Source organism: Epinephelus moara, chromosome 6 (genome assembly GCF_006386435.1).
Source record: "Epinephelus moara isolate mb chromosome 6, YSFRI_EMoa_1.0, whole genome shotgun sequence".
Classification (NCBI taxonomy): Eukaryota; Metazoa; Chordata; class Actinopteri; order Perciformes; family Serranidae; genus Epinephelus; species Epinephelus moara.
In genome coordinates, this window is record NC_065511.1 from 17,347,100 (window position 1) to 17,367,873 (window position 20,774).

Here is a 20,774-nt window from a genome sequence, read left to right on the forward strand (position 1 = left end):
ATTGTTAATTATTTAGACAAGTCAGTTATTTAAAGCATATTACTGTACATGCTGGTATCTTAGCAACTTAAGTACAAGTCCTTTAGTTATCACTGTTTTCTTCTTCTTTTTTTATTTAATTTTTTCTCTCATATTAGATATAGAATTTTAAATTGTGACTATGGGTAGCAATATTTTCATCCGCAGATTAGCAACAGCAACATTGTATGAATGGCATGGGACAAAAGCCATCATCCTTAATGAGCTTAGAGCTATACATGACAGGTGAGGCAGTGGGAGAGCGTGAGGCCCTCCCTCTAATCACTGTTTCATTCCCCTACTTCTCATGAACCTCCTCGCTACAGCACGGAGAGCATTTAATTAACTCTGACTTTTACTTTGCCTCCCTCCATTTCGTTTTTGGAGCAGACATCCACTTAGCAACTGCACAGTAATACCAGGGTGACCACAGATTCAGAGACTTGGTTATTAATATAATTGGCTGATAACCAAATGGTCAGCATGTTCCAAGCCCTGGATTACAGGTACAAGAACATCAACAGCAAGGAGCGAAATGCTGCAAAATTTTACTCAAAGGTTGAGATCTAAAACGGTTAATGGATTTAATTCTTCACATCAAAAACATGTACGCTGTTTATGCAAAAATATACATAAATATAACATATTGATCTAAAGATGAGATTAGCATCCATGCAAATCAAATCATTTACTAAAGGTAGGGCTGCAAATAACATTTTCTTTTATTAGGGCTGTAGTCTCCTGGTCGACTAGTCGATTATTTGGTTGCTATGCTCTCGTCCAACCAAATTCTCATTAGTCAAATAATCGCTGTGTTACCTTCATAAGGAGAAAAGTGCTACATCAATAGCCTTCCAGGATTAATCCATTATTTCCTGTGGCGGGGGGACAGGCTAAGTTACCTGTGAAAACGGGGGTGTTTTCAAAACACCCCCGTAGTTCACAGAAAGTTGAACTCGCCCACCCTCATGCTCAGCGTCGCGGTGACGCAGACCTCCTGTGTGTTTCTGTAAACTGAAACCATTTCCCTCGATGGAAACAAAGCTTGTATTTACTTGTATTTCACACATAAGAAACAATAAATTGCGACGACAGTAAAGCCTCCACTAAATAGCATTTTAAGTCTTGTGTGTGATTTATCCTTCTGGGATTTATACTTTAGAATTTATCCTGGCTTCATATGAGCAGAGGAAATCTCCGCTCGTCGCTAGGCTAATTTATACAGTGTAAAATGCCATAGGCTGGCGCTAATAATGTATTTGCTTTGAAAACACGTTTAGTATAGGACAGTTGTTTTGTCAGTGAATGTTGTGAATTGTAATGGAGCCAAATTATGTACCGTTACCTTTGTTACATGTTGCTGTTGTCCCTGATTTTATATGAGAAGAGGAAAAGATCGCTAGACGCTAGGCTAATTTATACAATGTAAAACGCCATAGACTTGTGCTAATAACGTTAGCATGTTGTATTGGTGGGGGAAATGTGTCCAGATAAAGACAAGTGTTTGTCTGTCAGTTCTGCGATTTATAGTGAAGCTGATTTGCGTACTTGTGTTTGAAATTGTCTCTATTAAGCCATATTTAATGTGTTTTGAATCAACTATATAAATAAAGTTTGATTTGAACTAAACTTTACAGCACTTAACACAGTCCTCCACCGCCTACTAGTGTTTTGGAGGTGTAACTGCAGAGTGACACAGACACACCACCGCAGAAGTAAAAATAATGTGCAGATTTTTTTTTTTCCCCCCGACTAATCGATTAGTTGAAGATTATGTGCGACTTTAGTCGACCAAGATTTTCTTTGGTTGACTACAGCCCTATCTTTTATTATTATCATTATCAATTAATCTTTCAATTATTTCCCCAATTAGTCAATTAATTATTCGGTCAACTAAATGTCAACATTGTGAAAATCACAACTTGCCAGAGCCAAGGTCTATGTCTTCTTTCGTCTGACCAACAGCTCAAACCCCCAAATGTTTATTTACGAACATATACCACAGGGAAAAGCAAATGTGTTTTCTGAGTGCTGACCAGCAGTATCCAAAATAACTCCCTTGTTCACTAACTTACTATTTCCTGAACAATAGACACATAATAATTTATACATATATTTCTAATATAGTCTGTACTCATGGAATGCATCTTGTCCAATTAAATTACTCGGTCGGAACTAACTATTGTATAAACCAGTGAATTTAAATTTTTATAAATCATCATTTTGCAGCACCACTGACAGGTGTAGATTTAATATTTTGCATCTTTATAATATGAAGCATTGCATTGTTAGCAAAAATATCATACACTGCAAGGACACGACTTTTTTATTACACTGTGGGAACTTTTTAGGGTGCTCAAATAAAATGATGGACATTAAGTATAGAACAGTATGTTGCAAATGGAATAAGATAAGAAAATGAAAAGACCTTGTGGCAGTTTCCTTTGTTTTCTTTTTTGAGAGCACCTCAATACAGGTTTTCTCTCTACTTGCATACTTCTCTCTCTAAGTTGACAGCTGTAGCACTAAGTATTATTGGCATGGGCAAACTGTTGTTAACTGACACAGACGGTACTGCCGGCAGTAATGGACTGAGAAACAATGGCATTTTATTCTTAGAGATTCATTGTAGATTAAAATTAGCCCTTCTCTGCTGGCCCTGCTTCAGATTTACAGAACAAATCCAGTGTAGTCTTTTAATGCCATTTTTTATCATCTTAAAGTCATGGCACTCTGCCCAACACTCGAACGCAAAATATTCTGCGCATGGAAGTGCTAACCCTGTCAACTTCCAGGGTCCACTGGCAGGTCCTGGATATTTGCAGTCGACCGCATTATCAACAATCTGGAAATCCATCGGTAACAAAAAAATTCAAAAATATTTTTTTTTCTTCCTTTACCTCTGGAGGCACAGCCCAGAGTTTTTCGACTAATGGAAGTGCAGGGGCCTCGGCGATCACTCACGCCCTTCACTTCTGGCAGTGCCCCCAGGGAATCTGTTAGCTGTTAACGTTAGCCATTAGCAGTGTCTGTAATAACCATAGACTGTATAAAAATAAGGTAATAACTCAATAAATGGTCCGTGAATAAATGATTTTTTCCAGCGGATATCTTAGTTACAACATGATTGAGCTAGCAAAGCAGTTTTGTGTTGCTATGTGTGGTATTTATTCAGTTTTGGGAATTCACAATGTCTAGAAAGCATCAGTGGCTGCAGCTGACAGGGACAGTTAGCAAAGCTAACATCAGGACGTCATCTGTTAAAAGTCTCCCGTTGTCAGATACAACATGAAATTACTCCAGTTAGCTCAATCATGTTGTAACTCAGACATCAGCTGGAAAAAATAATTTTTTTCCACGTTGACGAGACGGCGTTTTGGGTGGAGCAGTCGCTATGGACGCGGAGTTTGCTGTTTCTGTAGGCACACATTTTCTGGGGACACCTGCATGTCTCGGCCACGCCCCCTCCATTGTGATTGGCTAAAGCGCAGCATCGTTCAAACTCAAAGCCCCGCCCTCCCCCCCTCTCCAGTCGTCTTTCACACAGGGCTGCCGACAGATTATACCCAGTCGTCTTTCACACAGGGCTGCCGACAGATTATACAATGTAAATTGCAGAATCTGTCTTGAGAGATTACATCATCAATAACTTATCTGACATTCTCTGTGAGTCTCAAAAAGTGCAAATCTCTATGTGACAAGATGTGTTTAAAGTGGATGGCAGCTCATTGGGATATTGGCTTCTTATTAGGCTTTGATGGTTCACAGGTAAGTCTATATATTTAGACCTAATAGTTTGAGAACAGCATTTTCTCAATTCAAATATGATTTGAGTCGTTAGTTAAAAACAAGGTGACAGATTTACTAAGGCATCAAATGATATTTGGCTAGCAAGGGACATCAAAAGAGAACATCAAAATAACCGAACAAAGGAAAGTCACTTTAAAGTGTAATCATAAGATATTCATCAGTGTCTGCCCTCTCAGTTTGAAAAAAATATATTCTTTTTAATATGGTGGCTAGCATGTCTTATGGGAGGCCTAAAAATCCCCATGCAGACTAATAGAATGGTAATACTCTTTTTCATTTGTCTTAGGTTTCTGGCAAACAGAACATATATATTATTCTAAGCTTTTTCATTACTGACTGCATTAGAGATTTGACTCACATTCATTCCACTGATACTTGAAGTAGGATCTCTGTTCTCCCCAGTGGTAAATGAGATTAAAGTATAGGCTACTGAATATGCTGTATACTGAGGAGGAGCAGTGTGAGAACACTTGAGTCATGTCCTTAATTTATACATTACAGGCAGCAAGCCCCTAAAAACACATAGAGAGCAATGCCAGTCAACAATAATGTCTCTTCAGATAAGCATTAATTAATACGGCTAAGATGCAGCAGTCAGAGAGCAGTAATGGCATAATGGCCTGACATTTCTAGTAAGCAGAAGAAAGGAATGAATGGAGTGGCGTGTGAATCAGTGCATCTTTAGCTACCTCTTTGTGATAGATGAGTCCACACCAGACATCTGTCTTACCAAGTACTGTTGAATGAGCGCAGCTTTCAAATGACGAAGACCTAATGTACTGTGCTGCTTTCATTGAGCGCTGTTGCAGGACACATATGGCTGTAGCAATGAAGATGCTGCTGTTTGTTCGTCTTGCCACATTTAACTGCAGATGTAATGTGACCACAGAGTGTTACATGCATAGCATATGGTATGTACCTATATGTTTGCCTGAGATACACACACTCACATACATAAACAGTAGGGGTGGGGGCAGGGAATCAATACAGTATAGTAACGTGATATTTTGCGTGGCGATATAGTATCAATACATGGATGCCAAGTATCAATCTTTTATTTTATGCATTATTCATTTTAGTACATCTTTTGGTAATAGAATAATAAAATCAATTGCTAGATGGTGCTGATGTTTTTTTTCCTGGTGAGGCCAGCACAGGTCTCAATCAGCGGCATTTGGCAGGAGGTTTATTAAAACAAAGATGGAGACACTGGAGAAAGATATCAAAAATGTGCCATCTGCGTTTAAATATATTGTCTGGATTTATTTTGGATTTTTTTAACATGGACGTACAGGAGAACTTGCTATGATATGACGTGATTTGCAAGCAGTGTCTTATGAAAATAAATTACTCTGGGGAAACTCTGAACATGAGGGCTCAACTCAAACGCCACTATCCAGAGATAGCGCTAGCTGCTGACGGCCAACCTACCGCTAAACCTGCTCCACCGAAAATCAACAAACACCGGACACACTTAGCTTGACAAAACTACCATCAAACTCTGGAAGAGCTAAGAAAATAACACAGACACAAAATGAAGGCTTTTGTCACATGCTAATAGTGGAACCCAGGTATGGGACTCCATCCTGACGTTTTTTCACCGCAACAGCAATACCCAAGCTCTATAGAGAAGTGACACAGAAAGTTGAGGAATCTTTGAGTGATTCATGAAGGGTGGCATTAACTTGTGACACCTGGACTTCAAGGCCAGTGGATTCATGTGATTATAATGGTACATTATCTCACAAAGAGCTGGTGACTGCTGTCTCACATTCTCCAAATTAGAGCAGTGCACCAAAGTCACACCTGTGCAAACATTGCAGACCTCCTGCAAAATGCAGCACAACAATGGGGGATTGCCAACATAGACCTTGTCACTGTAACAGACAACGCTTCTAAAATGGGTGCTGCCATTCAGTTAATAAAATACCTGCATATTATGTGTTTTGCTCATGCGCTTACTCTGGCCTCGCAGAGGGCATTAAATCTGCCAACAGCTCAGTAGGTTGGGTTTATGCAACATTTCTGACAGGTTTTATGACAGTGTTGGTCAGTCTGTCTGCTTTGCAATGTATTTTATTGCAAAACTCAGCATATCACAATATTGCATAATATCGTATCGTGACCTAAATATTGTGATAATATCATATCATGGGTCTTCTGGCAATTCCCTCCCCTAATATACACTGTATAATACATACATAAATGGTATGCTTACCAAGGGTAAATATGATTAATTTAGGCCTATGCTTTACTTTTATTATAAATATAATCCTGTGCTGCTGCTGCTACAACACGCAAAAATAGTCTATACAAACTTCATGGGCAAACTGTTCTCAGATCAAAAGCACTGTTATGCATTCTGACTATGCTGAGAGGGCCACATGGGACATAGTCAGCGAGTCTGCAGGCAGTAGGAGCCCAGAAGCTGGATAAATGAATGGATAAAAAAATGTATTGATTAATATAAGGTGATTTACAGCAGTTTCACACAACACATCTAACAGGCTGTCTACATACCAGCTGACTGCACTTTTTCTACTAGTGTGACTCTGATATATGACTGGTTTGTGGCTTTCTAATTAAAGAGGAAAAATATTCCATGCAACTGCATTTGTGAATTTATGTTGACTGTGTAATCAGCCCCTCTGTCACATGCTGTGGTACCCATCAAGTCAAATTCTGTACTTTCTATTCAGCTGTTCTTGCAGAAAGGATAAAAAAAGGTTCTATGGTGGCTCATTGGCATCACAACATTCATGGCTTTTGACATAAAATTTTCAATCTCTTTTTTCCCCTGTCTTCTGTCAGTTGTATCCCTCTCTGAAGTGTAAAAATTCAGCAAAATAAAACAGTCCAACAATAAACATATTTAAAGACCTCTCACTAAATCCCAATATTCACCAAACCTTGTATTTGTTCTTTGTGTTGTGTAGTTTTTATTCTCCCCTTTTTAATACTCAAACACAAAGAATACTATTCCTACTTTCTGACAGCATATAATTAAATAACTCTTTTTTAATACTGTGTGTGTAATTTCATAATCTATAAATTTGACCTAGTTAAGTAACCAATTTTATAAAATGTAGAGTAAAGTACTGTATAAAATATACTACATGAAATTTGAACCATGGCAGGTAAGGGTCTAGGAGAGTCAGAAACACTTGCTAGGCTAATGACATTTAAGGCAGGAGGGATTGATAACGACAATCATTATTTTTGATAAGATAAACAAGATATATATATATTTAAATGTTTTTTACTGGACAGAATCAGTGGTAGCTGTGGATCTGAAGTCAAGAGGTGTGGCATAGAATACGTAACTGTAATGTTTTACAGTTCAGCAATTATACAGATGGCCAGACCTCTTAATATAGTAATGCAATTTTTATCCTTTTTTAATATATCAAATAATGTCCTGGGCTTTTTAATGTTTGAATAACTAATAACATCTGTCTTTCTTTACCAAAACTCATTGAGGCTGAAGCATAAATACAAAAAAAAAAAAAAGATGAAATGTCAGGGAGCACTCAGGCTTGTGCGTGATCAGTCCAAAACTTAAGACACTCTGTTTTATAATGTAGGTCAGAAATCACAAGAGATGAAATACAAGCTTAGGGAGATTTATTTTCCAGGCCCTCTGAATCCCTAAGTCTTGTTTCACATTTATCCATGTTTGTAACTACACTCCACACTACAGACAAGAGAGAATCTACACTTCACACCATACACATAAAAACAACATTTCTAAAGCCAAAAATCTCAGAGATATTGTCATTCCCCAGAGGAGAGCGCAGTTTAAAGTCCAGGTAAAACAAAAATAAATGTGTTCTGTGTTAGTCACACCAAAGAAAAATGTGTTATTCACCACCCAGCCAAATCTGAATGATTAAAAAAATTGCTATGTATGTAAAATTAAGTTACAAAATCATGAAAAAGCTGTTTCTCTACTCTAAGACACTGGGAAGGTGCCCGCTGAAGGCACTAAGCCAAAAAACTTGCTGTTGCAAAGTGACAGACTCTCGTTAGCAGCTAACCCAGAAGCACAGTCAGTCTATAATAGCAAAGCAAACACACTGTGAGCTGAGAAATTGCAGAGGAGTGAGTGCCGCTCCACAGCGACAGACTCATTCAGCAGCTAACATTAGCACAAAGCACACACCCGAAGCAGTGCGCAGTCACTGCCAGCCAGCATGCCCGGGAGCCGATTCGAGTTGAAAGACTGAAAGGTACGTTAGTGACGTTTTGTGCTTATATTGTATTTTGCTTGTGTTTATATGATTGCGGCAATTAACAAACATGTATATTCATATTTACTTTAGACTGAAAAAGCTAAAAGAGCATGTGGAACGTAGCAAACTTGCCGCTCACACACAGGGGGTTAACGAAACAACTCAGATGCTTTTCACTTTAAAACATTAGTATTTATGTACTTCTTATGAAGAAGGGGAGGGATTATGTTAAGAATGGCTCCAGTGCATCATTGAGCCATGATTTCAAGCCTGCCCAAGAAATCTTGGACCAAGATTTCAACAAGTCTTTTCTAACATGTATAATGTGTTTAGAAAGAAAGCACTGACCTTGTCTTGCATGGACTTCAAAAGAAAAAAATAGCAGGTTAATAAAAGAAAAAAAAGAAACATGCATCAGCAACATCCTTGGTCTAGATTTCTGTCTTATCTCTTATGTGCTTACATTTGACCCACGCTCGGTTTGTTAAGATACTATGAAGCATTTAATTTTCAAGAGCTCTCAAGAGGTTTTAGGAGTGAACCATGTACTGAACCAGATATTCAAAGTTGTCATTTACAATCTGTTGTACTGGCTTTTCGTTAAGCCACTAAATCTCTCCTAAAACTACCCAATGAAACAGAAGCAATAAACAAATCACAGAATGTACCACATGTTCCTCTACAACAAATAAAATCACAAGAGATTACATCTTTGTGTCTTACCTGGTCCCATGGACAGATGATCCCGCCAGAAAACATAAAAAGGTAACCCATGGTAACCAAGCAGGCCCAGATGACCAGGGAGAAAACACGTAGAAGCTTCTTGAAGATAGACTCAATGCAGACAAGTACAAAAACAGCAAGAAAGATAGCCAGCGCCGTGGGCACAGTGATTACAAAGGCCACGTGGTCCTCAATGTTCTGAAAAAGGACACACAAAAAAAAAAGAGCATAAGAGAGAGACAGTGAAACACATGGACAGACAATTTAAGAGAGAGTGGAAGAGATATGTAATTTATCAGAGAAAGAAGGAATAATTAATTATAGGGAAAACTAAGTTTGCCTGACAGAGATAAACAAAGAAAAGGAGGAAATTTAGAAGACAGGGACTTTGATGGGGCATGAAACAGCCAAACTATGTTATAAAATGCCACTCATCTAGTGCAGTCTTTCGTCTTTAGTATCTTTAAGATAGAAACAACCAAGGCACACGTGTGACTCACCCAGAGACAGAGTAAATACGGAATAAAACAGTTTCTCCTCTGATTTTTCCGCCTTTTTAAACATAAGGTGTCGCCACTAGGGCTGTACCCAAATATTCGGATATTCGAATATTCGTTTCTATGGGTAGGTATTCGTTATGAAAAATATTCGTTTTTTTATTTACCTTTTTTTTTTTTTTTTTTTTTACATATTTTATTGGTGCTAAATGTAGTCTTTTTGTTGTTGGTAAATGTAGGTTATCAATAAAAATCAAAACTTTTAAATTGCATTGTTAAAAATGTGAAAATATAGTATAGCCTACCAACTGAGCTTGTACGCACGGCACGCTTGAGCGCATCCGTCTGAGGCTGTGGATCAATGCCAAGTTTTACCACTTTATCACTATTCCCTCTAACTTGTAGCTGTTTTTTCGTTATCTTTTGAATTTAATATGAATTATGGAACCGTTTTTGTCAACGTTCATTTCCCCCGTTTTGTACAATAAATTATTGTTTAAAGTTTCAACAAATTTCTTTGGAGTGCGTGACACAAGTGTGTTTTGAAAACGACCACGGACTGTCACCTGCTCAACGCATCAGTACCTTCAGATGCCATGACAGTATAGCCAATAATGTCAAAATATCATTTACAGACCGATTTAACAGACGATCACAGCTGCCCGACCCCCAGGTCCATTTGCGGGTCCCGCAGGTTATGGGTCGACCAGCGCATCACTTCTCAGCTCAGTCTATAAAGGCTGTATACACAACAGTAAGGCTATAGACATTATATTCTATTCAGGCCGGCAGAACCAGCAGCCAGGGTCCAAAACTAACTTTTTCACTTACCAGCCAGGCTGGCTGGTAAGTGAAATTTTTTACCAGCCAGGCAGATATTTTACCAGCCAACCAAATAAAAATTGCTTGCAAGTGTTGTAATTTGCTATCAGTATTATTTAGCATGTCATTTGGGTCTTGTATGCGATTCTCAATCAATATTTTAATAGTGTGCACTAATATTAGTAATAATGTATGCTAAAATATGAATAACTGTTTCAACAGTTAAGTGTAATATTTGGGTTAATAAATTTTGTAGTATTCTTACTACAGTGCAAAAAGAATCTTTCATTAAGGAATTTTACATGAATCACTGACTTCAGTCCCCTTTGGACAGTTGAGACATAAGATTTTAGCTCGACCAGACTGCAACAGCAGGGCCTGCCCTATATAAACATGAATGTCTGACCAGTGGTGGACAAAGTATTCAACGACATGACTTGAGTGAAAGTAAAGATACTCTTGGTCAAATATTACTCCAATACAAGTGAAAGTTGTTCAGTCATTTTTTTTTACTTAAGTGAAACTGCACCAACTGATTAACATACAAGTAAAGAACAGTCCCTTCATAAGTAAAGAACAGTCCCTAAAGTGCGGTGAGGTTTGTGGATGGTTACCTGCCACAAAGAGAGAAATGTGAACGGCTCGTTTCTCCTCTGACACAACACATACCTGTGTGCTCAGCTGTTCAGGTACGTTTGGGCAGCGATCGCAGCGCACCGAAATTCTCGCGCGAGCCCATTCACATCAGACGCGCATTTCTCCACGCCTGTCGACAAGCGGTTCTGCTCCCAGCTGTTGTCTCCGTCACATTTGGGGCTGTTTTTCCATCATGGGTAACTGCCCGGCTTGACACATTCGCTCGCAGCTCACACAGAAAATAGACCAGACACCGAAACGATCACTGCAGGGTAGCTCCGCGGCCGGTGTGGATGACACAATCGGTTAACATGGGCGCCGAAAGGAAACTGGCTTCGCTTCTCGGCGCTTCTCGGCTATTCACAGCGCTTCTGCGGGCGGTGTAGCCCTGGCATTACGTGACCAAAGATCGTCTCTGCCTGAAATACACATTACTCTGCTAGGAAACCAGCCAATACCAGCACCGTTCTACAGTAACAAAAAATGCATTTTTCTCTGGTAAAAAAAATAACTCGCCAGGGTGGCAAGCGGTCTTAAAAATTTACCAGCCAGAGACAAAATCTACCCGTAATTGGCGAGTGGCGAGTGTTAGTTTTGGAACCTGCCAGCAGCGCATCGGCTCTACAGTGCACGGCACTGCTGATTAACCATTTTATTGCAGTACAGAGTGTCTGCCAGCAACCAATTACTTGCAGAGGCTTCCTACAACTTGTTTCAACGGTTCCGATTTAATCAGAAGACAAATTAAACAGGATGACTCGCCAATGTGAAAATCAAAAGAAAGCATAGAATAATGTACTGAAGGAGACTGTTGTGCCATCACATTTTTTTGTGGTTTGAGAGCAAAGATCTGGTCGCTGCTGTGCCGAACGAATATTCGAATATTCATTATAAATTCTGCCGAAGGTCCAAATGTTAAAAAATGGTATTCGGGACAGCCCTAGTCACCACTGAGACAACCCTCTTTGCTGGATGTAATATGAGAAAGGAGTCCATGACAAGATGAAACAAATGCCCTTTTGCTCTGTAGATCCTTCAGTAGCTTTAACTTTCTGCTCAAGCCACAAGAAATTGTGACAAGACTCAGAATGAATGGCAGACTGCAAATAGAGACTGTGAGGTTTTATATCTCTACAAAATACAAGAAGTTTTAAAAGGGTAAAGTGACAGTGGACAAAAAGGAAGATATCTAAATGGGAAATAGATAAATGCTTGAAAACATGCCCTCCAAATTACCGAGTTGAAATCGAACAGGTTTATATGTAATAGCATAATGCAGTTTGACATGTATGCATGTATCATCTCTAAGACTTTTCTCTTGTCTCTCCAAATGTTTATTTAGTATACATTTTAACATGAATAAGCTTCGTCTTTGTAGTATAACTCTATGCACTGTTTTGCTTGTCATCCTAAGAAAAACACCACCCATCCTGTTACTGTACATAATATCTATGGGCAAGGTGTTCTAAGACTAAGAAAACAGAAAAAGGTAAGAAATTATATGAGGGTAAAATGAACATCAAGGAAAACGCATATTAATTGATGAACTAAATAATGCATGTATTCAATTATACTTCAGACTAATCAGATTCCCTATTCTAATTGAAAATAAGTCACGTTTTTGGCTCAATATATAGTATATTTTTCTTTTTCTAGGATATTTCAAATTATTCATATACGTGGCTTGATAAAGGCAAATTTAGAATACTGTTGAATTTCTTCTTTCTTCAGAATGGTACTCGTGTTTCACCTAGACCATATCTTTTTTATCTAAGAAGAATCCAGCTTTTATAAAATGTGATTTTAACAAATAATTGAGCACTCCAATGTGTAAAATCATAAAGGCTACACTCTCTCAGGTAGGGTTAAAATTATTTCAATATGGCTAAAAGTACAAGTCAGGTATCCATATCCTCTTTTCAATATATAACGGTATAAGTGAAAAAAACTTTACACTGAGAGAACATGGAGTGAGGAAAAACGCTAAAAAGCCCTCAGTGTTAACCAGTAGCAAAGTTGAAGCCACATCCATAATGGATTTCCTGCTGCCTTTCTGAAACACGCTTAGATCTGAAAGTTCTAATAAAAAATTCAGGAGTTTCTTCAAGGTGGACGTAGGAGGATAGCTCAGTGAATTAAGTCGTTTGTGCTGCCTGCCTTTGCCAGGTTTCATCCCATCATTGCTTTTCCAGTAGTTTGACAGGGCATGGAAAAGGGTCAGGATGTGGTTAGACAGATGTGTCACATCCTCACTGGCACATTTAGCTGTGAGGGCAAAGAAATCTGTGGGATACACTGATATCTACCAATCAAACTTTAATTCAAATTCAAACCCAAATAGCCTTGTGTCATATTGTTATTTAATGCTGATTCCAACTTTCTATTTAGTTTCACACCAGGGCTAGTAATTTGATGAATCTTGCTCACTTAAGGGCCTCACTGCTCAGTGACACTGTATCCCCAACCAAAATGCCAGCTTTGTTATCTACCATGCAAATTACACTTCATTAAACATATTAATGAATGGATTATTTTAACTTCTCCTTTGCCCTAGTGTTGCATACACTGACAGTCATGCATGCTGTTAAATCAAAATGGAATAATATGTTGGGTTTTTTTATTGACTGCAGTCACTTATCACTAAAACAAATTCTAACTAAATCCATCACTGTTTTCAGAAGCGACATAACCATCAAAATGTTTTTATGTCAGTCTATCTCACATTGCTCTTTGAATTTGTCCTGCTTCTCTCCATCTCTCTCTTTCTCCTCCTTTAGCCCCCACCCCCACCTTCCCTCTGTCTCTTTCTCATGCTCACAGTCAATGCACTGGGACAGGAGAGGATATGTGTGGCTGCAGAGAGCCACAGAGAGTTTGTCTCGCCCAGAGCAGAGCTCCAAAACAGCACAGGATTTAGGTCAGCCAGCCAGCAGGATGGAGGGATGATAGGATACAAATAAAAGAGGGAGACAGAAATATGAAGAGGTGAGAGATGACACAGACACGAGAATTTAGAGAAATGGGGGATGATGGGGGGAAAATAAAACAAGGGAGTAGCAAAAGTCATGCCTATCCAGCACAGGGACAGAGCAAAAAGAGGATGTAGGACAGATAGACTGAGTAGTGGCCTAACAGGAAGAGACATTTACTGAGATGCTTGTTTGTATTAAGCTCACAAAAACATGAGGTTTTAGAATGAATTGAGAACTCATGCAGAATTATGTTTTTGCTGTCTGACTGTAGGGATTTTTCCCCCCTTAAAACCAGGGATTTCAAAGGCCCAGCACTCATCACCCATGTTTCCAACTCTACATTAATAGTTAATGCTTCAGCTGCTGGTTAACTTATACTTTCACACTTTACCATAGCTTCAAAACAAATGCTACCACTTAGATCAAATAATGAATCCAAAGCAAAATTATCAAGTGGGTAATTCAGTGGCACAAACACTAGTCGTGGCTAAGGTACTAAGTCAAAAGACTGATGAATGGTGATTAACCACTTAAATATGTGCAAGACCATAATGGAATCACTATTATGACAATAACAACAGTGTGTAAGAGGTTATTTAAATGCAATCAGCAATCAGAAAAGTTGCCAGACTAAATATGAATCATTACAAAATTGTTATCTCTTCATGTCTTTTAGATAATGGCTTTCATTTGTTGACCAGTTAGGCATAACTGATTCTGTTTTGTCTTGACTGCATGGAAATGCAATGGCTGGCTCTCAGACTACTGATGTTACTGACCTCACCATCTGTTGTTTGTTTGTTACAGTGCATGAAAACAACTTTATAATGTAAAACTCAATTCTGTTATCATTTCAGATTCAGTTCTAGTGATTTGGTGATATGTGGGGTGACGTGTGTTTTTGTGTCAGTGCTCTCTCTATCTCACTCTGTCTCTTTCAGTGTGTTTTAGACTAATCCCTTCTTAATAGCAGACTCAGCAGAGACAGGGAATGGGAGAGGCACTCTCCTAATGCAAAAATGTCATAATCAGAATCAGAAATACTTTATTGATCCCCGAGGGGAAATTATTTATGTTACAGGTGCTCCTTCTTGCAAGAGAGGAAAGATACGTGAAAATATAAGAAATTTAAACAATAGTATTTACAAATATATATCAACTAAAATCAATCAATAGATTGTGCTAATATACCATTATGTTCTAAATATTCATTTTTTGGATGCAAATAATTTTGGTTTAGAATGTTTCTATTTTACAGATAACCTTGCCTACACTGCATTGAATTTTTCAGGCTTTCAGACCGAAGATAACCCTGTCAAAATAGTGACAGAGGGAAACAGATCTCCTTTCTGTAGTTCAGTCAACCATGAGCTCAGACAATAACTAAGCCCCTTATTCCCCCCCTCACTTTTATCTCACCCTTCTCTTCACATTAGTGCTGCGATGAGGACCGCATGCTGTGAGAGTGTGCGTGCACATAGGTGTTGCAAAAGCATGCCTGTATGAGTGGGTGAGTCAAAGAGAGAGGGGAGCTTGTGTATTGTGGACATGCCAGCCGTTTGTGTTTGTGTGTGTGTGTGTGTGTGTGTGTGTGTGTGTGTGTGTGTGTGTGTGTGTGTGTGTGTGTGTGTGTGTGTGTGTGTGTGTGTGAGAGTGTGAGGACATGATTGGCAAGCTAGTTTGAATGACCTTATTTCTATGCATGCTTATAAAGAATGTGAGTCTACAACATATGTCTGTGCACCACATGTGCCTTGATGTGCCCGTGCACGCTGTTTACAAAGCTTACACTAGATAGGAATTTCCTGCACATAATGCCATTCAAATGTTTGTATGGTTGTGGTTCTTCATATTGATTTTACTTGTAGTGATGTTATTTGTACTTTTTTATTTGCATAATACATCAGTGTGAGTGTTTCTCCATGTTGTGAATGAGAGGCTTACCAGTCCTGAAGCAAAGAACACAGTCAGCAGAGCCAGGCAGGCTCCCATCACTATGAGCAGCAGAAACACAATCAGAGGATGCTGCTGGCTCATACAGTAGTAGGACTCATAAAGCCAATCCGGGGACCTGTTCCTCTTCACCTGACCTCTTCCTGCTCCTTTATCTCCTTCACCAGACTCCCCTGACCGGTCCAGGAGATACCGCTTCCTCCTTATTGCCTCTTGCCACATGGATCTTGGAGCTGAGAAGGAGGAAGAGGAGGGAGGGAAACTAGAAGAGGCAGGAGAGGTGGTCACTGCTAAAGTATTAGTCGTTTCCACCACAGATAAGGAGCAGTTGCTCTTTTCTGCTCTCCTGCTATTGTTGTTCCTGTTGGGGACCCTGGTATGAGAGCTCCTGATCTCCAACGTATCCTTCGGTTCCTCCTCCACCTCCTGTCTTAAGTCTTTCAGGCGGAGACAACTGAAAGCTGAGTCTGAGTCACTGTGCGCCGGCCGGAGAGGTGGCAAGAACGCACCGAGGGTAGAGCGCAGCATCCTCCTCTTTCTCCTCCTGCCAACATGTTGGAGCGGGAAATAAAGGGGAGCGCAGAGACTGAGTGCTCTTTAGAGTGAGAGAGAAAAGTGGGAGGGAAGTGAAGGGAAAGGGGAGGGAGAGAGGGCTAAGGGGGAGGGGAAAGAAAAGAAGGTGCAGCAGCAGGGAGAAGTCAGCGAGTGAGAGAGAGAGAGAAGAAAATATAAGAAAAATTTAAGGCTGGGCGATATGGACTGAAAATCATATACTGACTGAATGTCAATACACGATACAGATCTTGGTATTTTCTACAAAGTGGGCTAAATGCTCAGCTGTAAGTTAAAGGTATATGTGAGATGTTACAAGCACTTTTATTCAAAAAAGACTGTTATATAATGCAATGACAGGGTTTCCCTCCTTGTTTAAAAACATACAGCAACAAGACATGTAAATTAAAAATGAAATCAAATAAATAGAGGGCTGTACATACATACATATATAAATATATAAATATATATCTAAACATTTTACTTATGTACATAGTATGGACAAAAGAGAGACTTGGTCTGCATTAGCCGATGTCTCGTGTATTAAATGTCTATTTTCATTGTGCTACATTTTTTTTAACAAATCTGTCAGGCGCCATCTAGTGTTACACGATAGACTACAACTAGCAGGTGGAATTGCAACATGCTATCGATTTATCTCACACACAGAAACCCACAAACCCACACCTCAAACAAAAAACAGCTTTGTCTCACACATACAGGCGTCACAAAAAAATGTATAGCATGGTAGCTGCGGTAATTTCATTCATCCCACAGACTGCGGTAATTTCATTCATCGCACAGACTGTTTTTGTATAGCATGTGCGACATAACTTGCACTGTATGGCCCTGAATAGCCTACATTAAAAAATAGGCTTTTCTCTTAATATGCTCCTTCGGTTGTTTTCAACAACAAAAGACTGATCAGAATAGAGTACTGGCCATGGATGTTTAATGAGCACTAGCTACAGAATTAGAGGCAGGTCCCCGTTCATTCTTAGGAAAGTTGCTCAGTGGCACATGAATCTATCGATGGTGTCTGTTAGGGACGGGTATCATTAGGATTTTATAGATACTACTACTTTTATCGATACTTCTTATCGATTTGGAACTTTATCGGTACTCTTATCGGTGCTTTTTCATTTCTAAATAATTGCTTTTTAGAAAATATATTAATTTAAGAAGAATAAATTCAGAACAGGATAACTGAATATTCTGAATATAACTAAATGTTTCCAGAGCAGCAACAGTAATTTTTACAACAGCTACGTCACTATATAAATAATATTCCTGACATCACAATACTGACTGAAGTTCAGTTTTTATTAGTCACTATTGTCAGCCCTGTTGTCCTCCTTTCCTCTGTCCTCCTGTCCTCTGTCCTGCTCCCTCTCTGCTGATGTGATTCACTGTGTGCAGGTAACATTAGATTTAAGATAAGTATCAAACTAAGTTAGTCTACATATAGACTGCTGTCATTTTAGCTTACTAGTAACAATTCTAGCGTGCTGTCCTTGCTTAAGACATAATGTTAGTGTCGGCGGATACTGAATATCACTGTCTACATGTTCATGCTTGCTGAACACATGTATTGATGAATTATTGGCTTGTTACTCGCTAAGGTTTAATTTCACTTACAGTAATGAGTGTAGCTGCCGTCAACTGGAGTAATTTTTGAGTTATCTTCACTTTGTTTCCACCGCGGCCGCTTGGTGTGTGCATGTGTATGTATGTGGAGGAGTTCAGCCCCAGCACAGAGCGCAGATGAGAGGCTGCAGGATGATAATGAATTAAACCAAAATGTGAAAAAGTACCAACAAAAGAACCAATGGCGTCAGAGCTTATCAGTACTACAGTCCTTGATAATGTAGCCCCAGTGCTAATTTAGCACCAATAGATCACATTAATCCAAAAGCAAAAATTTGGTCTTCAAGCTGATGAGTGTCCCATTTTAAATTTCAAGGTTCTGCGGTCCTAAAATTGCAGTACAAATCAAAACACATACAACTTGTCAAGTAACCATTAATAAAGCCATTCTGCACACCTTGCATAGGGACTTTTCATTTGCCACTCATCAAAGAGAATTTACCAGTTCTGCCAACAGAGAGATTCAAAGCAGATAACCCTTTGTGGATCATTCACACTTTGATGTCACATGGAAGCAACAGGGTTAAACTCACTCATAGCACAAAAAACACCTAGTGGTATCTGAGTTCTGATTTATTTCCTAATGTTCTGTGAAATTAAAGAATACCAAAATGTCATGGTTAATTAAGGTAGCTTAAGTCCACCTGGGACATCTCACCAGTTAGGAGGACTAATAAAGCATTTTGTAAAAGATGAACCATCTTCTGTTCACTTCAGATGTGTAAAATCTTCTAGACTGCAACAAACATACATTCCATCAACAAATTGTTATCTCAATGCATTCTGCTGTAATTATTTTGTTATCTTTCATACTCTGCATTTGCTCTGGTCTTATCTATATCATTTTCTCTGCTCCTACAAAGACCTAATTTTCCCACAGGGATTGTTACAGCTTCATCTAATCTGATTTAATTAGTATGGGCATCTATTGTGTAGATTTTATTACCAACTTAGTAGTACTGAAGGCAAATGTTAGACTGATTCCTTCCAAGTGCAGCTGATGTTGGGAGATAATGAGAATGGCAGTGATGGTTTTATTACAAGCAATGGTGGCCAGTGGTTAAAAAAACAGAAATGTACCCATCTTTTCCTACACCACATTGTTTTCTCCATTCCCTCATCCTCATCACCTCATGCATGTCATTGTGCCCTTTGATTCACCTCCTTTCTCTTATCTTTCTCATACACCTTCATCTGTTATTTCATCCTCACACATTTTCCCTCCAGCATCCCCCCTCTGCTCTCACATTACAACCCTCATCTTCATCTTCTGATCCTTAAACCCTTAACTCTGTTCCTATTCTCTCTAAAATCCAACCTTTCACTTTCTCTCCGTCATACCTCTCCTACACTCAGGCCTTCAACATGTGCCTCCACTTCTTGAACCTCAACTACTGCATCCCTTTACTCATCCAATATTTCCCACCTCAGGCCCTAAGGTTCCTTTTTCATATGCCTCTCATTTCCCCTTCCACCCGCTCCTTTCCCCCTTTACCCTCCTCTCATTTTCCATATTGACAAGCTCTGTGCATCTTGACCTACTTCCTACTTCCTATTACCCCTTCTCTTCTTTCTGCCATCTTCTCTCCTGCACCTCAGTTTTATTGGTAGAGCTCGATGTGGTCATGTGGTGTAGGCAGGGTTGGAAATTAACTTTTTTCCCCCACCTGCCACTGCGGCTGGTAAATGCCAAAATCTACCAGCCACTCAATAGATTACCATTATTTTTGTGGCTGGTGAGTGAAGCAAATCTAGCAGCCACATGCATATTTTACCAGCATTGGCTGGTGGCTGGTGATAATTTCCAACTCTGGCTGTAGTGATGAGGGTGGTTATGGTAGAAAAAAAGCCAGTTTCTCTAATTATTTCTGTCACTGTGCAGAATAATGCCATTATGCAGTAACATATCTTAAAATCATATGACAAAGGCCCATTTGTGAATATTGACTCAAGAGCTCCCTCCGTGTATGACAAAACAACTGATAATGACTTATGATGGTGGGACACATCAGTCTAGTAATCCTCCACAATGCAGAGAGGATTAGACAGCATCCAATCTAGGAGCCCGTAGGCTATCGGTTTGACAATGATAAGCCTCTTGAGGCTACGGCCAGTATTTCGTGGGATGTTTGTGTACCAATTCTACTAGCTCTTATTGTCAAATGCAGCATTTGTCTTTATCTGTGTGGAGAAGCTACACTAAAACAGTGATTATTTATCCATTTCATGGGTAGACATAAACAGGGCTAGTAGTTGCTAAGTGTCATTTAAAAAAAACTGCAGTTTTTAAATTCTACTTATAACGTGCGTAATAACAAGCCTTTTTGACAAAAGTCATTTTGAGATAAGCACAGCTGTAAACAACAAAATTAATGATGGCTGAATTCCATTTAGCTATGCATTTTCAAGGTCTAAGTATTAAGCATCCTGGCTTACTGTCCCACTGTCATGACCACTGGGATATTGCTAGTGTTATTAGGAACATCTGTGCTTTTCCTATTATTACAAGATCAAAATGTACTATTAGCTAAAAGCAAATTATTCAATGAGTTGAGTAAACTACATGATACTCATGTAGTCTAGTCCTGATAATGTTATTGAGTAATGTTAAATATATTACTAATTAAATGGCTTACTAAATATGAGCCACACTGGTTGATTTTTCTATTTAAAATATTTCTGTTTTTAATTAATAACCATTGCAACCTCAACTAGAAAATGGCACTAAGCAGAGTGCAGGGGCCTCATTTATAAAGCTTGCTTACGCACAAAACGGGGCTTGAAAGTGGCGTACGCCACTTACCACGCAAAGGTTGTGATTTATAAAAATAAACTTGGCGGGAGAATGTGCGCACCTGTAAGCAAACTCTGAGTCATGCGTGCGCACATTTTGGAAGACACTGGGAAGTGGC

The 20,774-nt window shown here is 39.1% G+C and overlaps 1 protein-coding gene across 1 annotated transcript in view; it reads right to left on the reverse strand.

The window, feature by feature from the left end:
- adcy2a (adenylate cyclase 2a) overlaps positions 1-20,774 on the reverse strand; it is an 88,032-nt gene that overhangs the window by 63,373 nt on the left and 3,885 nt on the right. Inside the window, exons 2-3 of the mRNA XM_050046484.1 lie at positions 15,655-16,316; positions 8,784-8,981 (exon numbers count right to left, since the gene is read on the reverse strand). Of these exons, the coding sequence (XP_049902441.1) occupies positions 8,784-8,981; positions 15,655-16,191 (735 nt within the window). The 5' untranslated portion in view covers positions 16,192-16,316. The remainder of the gene's footprint in view (positions 1-8,783; positions 8,982-15,654; positions 16,317-20,774) is intronic.